This window comes from Engraulis encrasicolus, chromosome 18, assembly GCF_034702125.1.
Source record: "Engraulis encrasicolus isolate BLACKSEA-1 chromosome 18, IST_EnEncr_1.0, whole genome shotgun sequence".
Lineage (NCBI taxonomy): Eukaryota > Metazoa > Chordata > Actinopteri > Clupeiformes > Engraulidae > Engraulis > Engraulis encrasicolus.
In genome coordinates this window covers 52,449,037-52,456,141 of record NC_085874.1, presented here as the reverse complement: position 1 = coordinate 52,456,141, position 7,105 = coordinate 52,449,037, and the positions used below count along the sequence as shown (strand labels likewise).

General features: G+C 45.6%; 1 protein-coding gene across 1 annotated transcript in view; it reads right to left on the bottom strand.

Annotated features, from left to right (window-relative positions):
• LOC134468306 (cysteine-rich venom protein Cau1-like) overlaps positions 1–6,126 on the bottom strand; it is a 14,714-nt gene extending 8,588 nt beyond the window's left edge. Inside the window, exon 1 of the mRNA XM_063222247.1 lies at positions 6,111–6,126. Within this exon, the coding sequence (XP_063078317.1) occupies positions 6,111–6,126 (16 nt within the window). The remainder of the gene's footprint in view (positions 1–6,110) is intronic.
• Between the last annotated feature and the right edge of the window lie 979 nt (positions 6,127–7,105).

The following is a 7,105-nucleotide window of genomic DNA, read 5'->3' as shown; positions in this document are numbered from 1 at the left end:
CAGCACAACACAACACAACACAACATAGTTCAAAACAGCACAGCACAGCACAGCACAGCACAGCACAACACAACACAGCACAGCACAACACAACACAGTTCAAAACAGCACAGCACCGTTCAAAACAGCACAGCACAGCACAACACAACACAACACAACACAACACAACACAACACAGCACAGCACAGCACAGCACAGCACAGCACAGCACAGCACAGCACAGCACAGCACAACACAACACAACACAGCACAGTTCAAAACAGCACAGCACAGCACAGCACAACACAACACAACACAACACAACACAACACAACACAACACAGCAGAGCAGAGCAGAGCACAGCACAGCACAGCACAGCACAGCACAGCACAGCACAGCACAGCACAGCACAGCACAACACAACACAGCACAACACAGCACAGCACAGCACAGCACAGCACAGCACAGCACAGCACAGCACAGCAACGCAACGCAGCGCTGCGCTGCGCTGCACTGCACAGCACAGCACAGTTCAAAACAACACAACACAACATTGCACGGTTCGAAACAGCACAGCACAGCACAGCACGGCACAGGACGGCACAGGGCAACACAATACAACACAACACAGCACAACACAACACAACACAGTTCAAAACAGCACAGCACAGCACAACACAACACAACACAACACAACACAGCACAGCACAGCACAGCACAGCACAGCACAACACAACACAACACAACACAACACTGCACAGAACAAAACAACACAACGAGCAAGGGGACATCCCAGCAATATACATACACTAAATTACTAAATTAATGTTTCAGATGTTTGTTTAGACACATTTGGGCTTCACATAAGCTGTGTGGAACTGAACTAGGCCTTACTGAAGAAAAGTAAAGAGAGAAGAGAGGAGAAGAGAAGAGAAGAGAAGAGAAGAAAAGAGAAGAGAAGAGAAGAGAAAAAAGGAGAAGAGAAGAAAAAAAAGAAGAAAAGAAAAGAAAAGGAAAGAAAAGAGAAGAAAAGAGAGAAGAGATGAAAATAAAAGAGAAGAGAAGAAAAAAAAAGAAAAATGAAGAGAAAAGAGGGGAAGAGAAGAAAAAGGAGGGGGGGTTATGACGGTAACGTAAAACGGCTGCGCTCCCTGGCTGCGTTATGTTATTGTTGAGTAACTCTCTGCAATTGGGTGAGAGCTGTCCAATCATTTCAAACCAGAACTGAGTGCAAACTTCCTGCTTCCTGCAATCGTGTCATGTGTCGTGTCAACAAGCTCCACATCATGAATATTACATTACATTACATTGCATTTAGCTGACGCTTTCATTTTATTCAAAGCGACTTACAGTTTTTATTTTTCAGGGTATTGGTTAGAGTCCCTGGAGCAATGTGGGGTTGGGTGCCTTGCTCAAGGGCACTTCAGCCATGGATGGAGATGTAGGGAGAGGTCAGGGGGGATTCAAACCTGCAACCCCTAGATTGAAAGGCCAACTCTCTAACATCTAGGCCACGGCTGCCCCAATACGAATATGAAATGAAATGGTAGTATTATGGGATGGTCAGGACCAGGCTAATAATCCACAGCTCCCAGTTAATGTCACAATCTGAATAGCATGCATGTGCATGTAGGCCTATGTCCTATATAACCTTCCAGAAAGATTTGGCATGACCCTAGCCTGATAGGCCAGAACATTCATTTCGTAATTCACAAATTATCTGATTACACTTTTATATGGAGGGTTTTCAGTCGTCCTCCAGAAGGCCGGTGTTACAGGCCAATAAGCAAACGCCTTGGGAGCATAATAACATACTGTACGTCCTGAACATCATTGGTCAGAGCTCGTTTCAAACCAGAACGGAGCTCACTCCTCCCACCGCATCCCAGGTTAAGAACCACTGGCATTGTTGTGTTTTCTATGGGTGTCTTTCAATTTCTTGTTTGACATATGTCTTTTGAGTGTAGTTGGCTCACTTGGTGAACTCCTGTAAGAAAGTGTAGTGTACCTTTAAGAAGTGCAAGCTCTCTAAAGTCACATGACCTGCATTGGCGTTTTTGGCTCGAAGGATGGCTGCGTCGAGTGGAGGAAGTGTCGTGGAGGCGGTTGGCAACGACTGGGCTGTGACTGGACAGGAACGGGGAGGTGGAAGTGACGGATCAGGAAGGGAGATTGTTGACAGGCAGGGCGCGAATTTTGGAAAGTGGACAGGAGCGAGGAACAGTAGAGCTAAAATTAAGCGTAAAAAAGGGAATTGTGCCGATGAGAGTGAGTATACGAGTTCGGATGATATGGAAACCGCTAGCATGATTAGTGTGATCGAAAGGAGGCAGGAATTCAAAGTGTTTGTTAGGTTGGAGCAGGAAGGAGCAACGTTTGAGGACTGGAACCCAACCCACCTCACTAAGGCATTGCATACGGACTTTGGGGAGGTAAGAAGTGCTAAAAAGACTATGAGTGGTGGTTTGATTGTTGTGTGTAAGGATGAGGAGCAGCAGAAGAAAGCAATTACAGTCAATAAGCTGAATGGTAAAAAGGTTAAGTGTACAGTTGTGTTTGACAAAAAACTCATCAGAGGTGTCATCTCAGGTATACCGCTGTCTGAATCTATAAGTGATGTGGTTGGAGGCATAAAGAATGTTAAGGTTAAAGAGGCGAAGAGATTGAAGACCAAACGAGAGGGTGTGTTGACAGACAGTCTCTCAATTCTATTGACATTTGACGAAGCAAAGCTACCAGACAAGGTGTTCATTGGGTATATGAGTTATGATGTAAGGGTGTACGTCCCACCACCACTCAGATGTTTTAAGTGCCAGAAGTATGGACACATCGCCGCGGTATGTAAAGGGAAACTGAGGTGTAGCAAATGCAGTGGGGAACATGAGTATGGCAAGTGCGAGAAGGATGCTAAGCTCAAGTGCAGTAATTGCGGAGGCGAACACAGTTCAGCGTATCGTGGATGTGAAGTAAGCAAAAGAATGCAAGAGGTGCAGCGTATTAGAGTGACAGAAGGGATGTCGTACGCGCAGGCAGCAAGGAAAGTGCCTCCCCCAAGGGGAGTGAGGAGCGAGTCAGTACCACCAGGGAAAGTAACCCGAAATGAAAGACAAACGAAAGAGGTGGCGTGTAAAAAGTGTGATAAAATTAAGGAGGACACTCTAATCGTGAGTAAAAGTGACTTTGTACTGTTCATGGCAGAGGTGATTAACTGCTCAGCGCAGACGGAGAGACGTACCAAGAAAATTCAGATAATTGTAGACGCGGCAGAGAAATATCTGGGGATAGTAGGGCTGCAGTGGGAGGCAGTGAGGGATGGTCTACAAGAAATTCAGCAATCTTCTCAATCTCAAGAATGGAGTACACCTACATAATGGTTTTAATAATATTGCAATGGAACGCAAGGAGCCTACTAGCAAATGGGCAGGAATTTAAGAGTTATATTGAGGACTTAGAGAATAAGCCGAATGTAATTTGTGTACAAGAAACGTGGCTTCTACCTAGACTAGATTTTGTCATTAAAGGATACAATGCTGTAAGAATGGACCGGAAAGTAGGCAAAGGGGGAGGGGTTCTAACCTTTATACAGAAAGGGATTCAATACAGAGAAGTAAAGAGAGGGGAAGAGTTAGAATATGTGACAGTGGAGATATGGTTAAGAGAGGGCAATATCTCTATTATCAACTTTTATAACCCATGTAGAGCATTGCAGATTGGACAGTTTGAAGAGATGTGGGAGGACGTAAGGGGAAAGGCTGTGTGGTGCGGCGATTTTAATGCCCACAGTACGTTATGGGGGGAGAGGGAGGATGGGAATGGAAGGGTGATAGAGGAGTTTATTGAGGAAAGGGAACTGGTCTGTATGAACGATGGTTTAGGCACAAGGGTGGATGTAGTAAGAGGGACAGAGTCAGCCATTGACCTCACTTTTGTAACCAAGGATATAGCAGATAGGTGTGAGTGGGAGGCAAGGAGAGATGAGACTGTGGGAAGTGACCATTACCCAATCACAACACAGGTGGGGGTGGGAACAGGGAAAGAACAGGAGGTAAGAGAGGAGAAATGGATTTTAGAGAAGGCAGACTGGGAGAAGTTCAGACAGGACTCAGATGAACTACTGCAGAGAATTAATGACAGACAAGATGTGGAGAATTTTAGTACAGAGGTCAGCTGCAGCATTATATGTGCAGCTGGGGGTGCTATACCAAAGTCGAAACCCAAAACTCTCACAAAACTCGTGCCATGGTGGAATGAAGAGTGTAGACAAGCGGTCAAGGACAGGAATAGAGCATTTAGACACCTCAAAAGGACGCATAATTTTCAGAACTTAATTGAATATAAACAGCAACAAGCAGTAGTGAGGAAAACTGTGAGAAGGGCAAAAAGGAAATACTGGCAGGAATTCTGCAGTTCTATTGGCAGGACAACCCCAATAGAGAGAGTGTGGGGGATGATTAAGAAGATGAAGGGTAATGGAAAGGCGTATGATTTCCCAATATTGATCAATGGTGAGAGGACCATTACCGACAGTAAGGAAAAGGCAGAGGTAGTTGCAAAGACGCTGGTGAAAGTGCATAGCACAGACAACCTAAACCAAGAAGAAAACAGAAGAAGAGAAGAAACGCTGAGTAATTTTCATATGGATACGCAAGTGGGGGAGGATGAGCGAGTACTGAATAGGCCTACGCCTTTCACTAGATCCGAGCTAAAGGGAGCCCCAAGGAAGTTAGGGAAATCTGCGCCAGGGAAAGATTTAATCTGTTATAGCATGCTCAAAAATTTAACAGAGGAGGGGCAAGAGGTACTTCTAAAGCTTTACAATAGAGTATGGGAAACAGGGAGGATCCCTACTGAGTGGAAGGAGGCGGTAATCATTCCAATTAAAAAGCCTGGGAAAGACCCCAAGCAGCCGACAAGCTACAGACCTATAGCGCTGACGTCACATATGGGCAAAACTATGGAGAGAATGGTAAACGACAGACTGAGCTACTGGGTGGAAGTACAGGGGATGCTAGAAAGCTACCAAAGTGGTTTCAGGAAAGGAAGGGGAACAATGGACCCGGTTTTAATCTTGGAGGACGAAATTAGAAAAGCACAAACAAATAAGGAGGCAGTAGCAGCAGTATTCCTAGACATAGAGAAAGCATATGATATGCTGTGGAAAGAAGGACTGATAATCCAGCTAAGCCGGCTAGGTATAAAGGGGAAGATGTTGCAATGGGTGAAAGCATTCTTGTCCAGCAGAGCAATAATGGTGCGAGTTAACGGTTGTCTCAGTGGGCGCTACACTGTGGAAAACGGCACGCCGCAGGGCAGCATCGTCAGCCCACTACTGTTCTCTATAATGATAAATGGTATGTTTAAAGATGTCCAAAACATGACAGGGGTGGCACTGTTTGCAGATGATGGGGCGATTTGGAAGAGGGGGAGAAACATTACCTTTTTAACAAAGAAAATGCAACAGGCAATAGACATGGTGCAAGACTGGGCTATCCAGTGGGGTTTTCGCATATCGGAAGATAAAACCAAATGTATCTTGTTCACAAAGAAAAGGAATACTGCAGAATTCAAGCTTAGGCTGGCTGGTAAAGAGGTAGAAAGGGTTGAATCCTTCAAGTACCTAGGGCTATGGTTTGATCAGCGATTGACATGGGGAGTACATGTGAGCAAGATGGTGGACAAATGTAAAAGGGTGCTCAATGTGATGAGGTGCTTATGTGGCGTGGACTGGGGAGCGAGCAGGACAGCATTACAAACTATTTACACAGGAATGATGAGGTCAGTATTTGACTATGGCTGTATGGCGTATGGGTCAGCTGCTAAGACGACGCTGAAACAACTTGATGTAGTCCACAACCAGGCCCTAAGAATATGTTGTGGGGCAGTAAAGACCACTCCTATAGCTGCGCTCCAAGTTGAGATGGGGGAGATGCCCCTCCACTTAAGGAGATCTCAATTGGCTATGGTGTACTGGGCAAACCTGAGGGGACACAATGACAACCATATGACTCAGACTGTGTTGGCACGTAGTCAAGAGAGAGAGAAGGAGGGAAGGAGCTTTGGATGGACTATTGAACGAGCGGTGGTTGAGATGAAGCTGAGCACAGTCAGTGTGTCCCCCACGGTTGTGTACCCAGCAGTCCCCCCATGGCTGTACGAGGATCTCAACGTAGATTTGTGGTTACTTAAGGAGAGGCAAGGCAATGAAATGGACAGTAGCACTGTGGCATGGTATATGGGGGAAAAATATGCTGAGTGGGTAGCAATCTTCACAGATGCATCAAGGAAGGATGAGAAGGTTGGGGTGGCCTATGCAATTCCAAGAATTAAGACGACAATGGCGAAAAGAGCCAGTGATGACCTGGCGGTGTATACAGCTGAGCTGTTAGCAATATGGTTAGCACTACAGTGGGTGGAGGACAACAAGCCCAGGAGGGCAGTAATAGCATCTGACTCGAGCTCAGCACTTCTGAGTATAAAGAATGGCCAGTCAGAGTCAAGGCAAGACCTTATATTTGAAATAATGCAGAGTGGTAACAACTTGGTCAAGGCTGGGGTTGAAATAGTGTTTTTATGGGTACCTGCACACATAGGCGTCAGAGGCAACGAAATGGCTGACAAACTTGCTAAGGATGCTTTAAAGAAGGAGTCTATTGACCTGAAGGTACAACACAGCAAGGCCGAAGTCAAGAGCATAGTTAAAGCTAGAACCTGTGAGAAGTGGCAACGACTGTGGGATACCGGAGACACAGGACGGCAGTACCATGCTACCCAGAGTCAAGTGGGAAGGGCTAGAGTCACAGCCAGAGAGAAGAAGGTTGAGGATGTATTCTCCAGGATGCGCTTTGGCCATACAAGACTTAACAGCACACTGTTTAGAATTAAGAAGCATGTTGATGGGACCTGTGAGTGCAGTGACAGCCAGGAGACCATAGAGCATGTACTGATGCAGTGTCCAAGGTACCACACTGAAAGACAACAACTAATTGCTAACTTACAAAGGGAAAAAGTGTCTTTTAACTTTCAGAAAGTACTACAGTTAAGTACAGGGCATGTGGGGTTTAACCACATATGCAAATTCTTGAAAAACACAGGGCTAATGAGCAAGATTTAACATCTTTTCCTTGG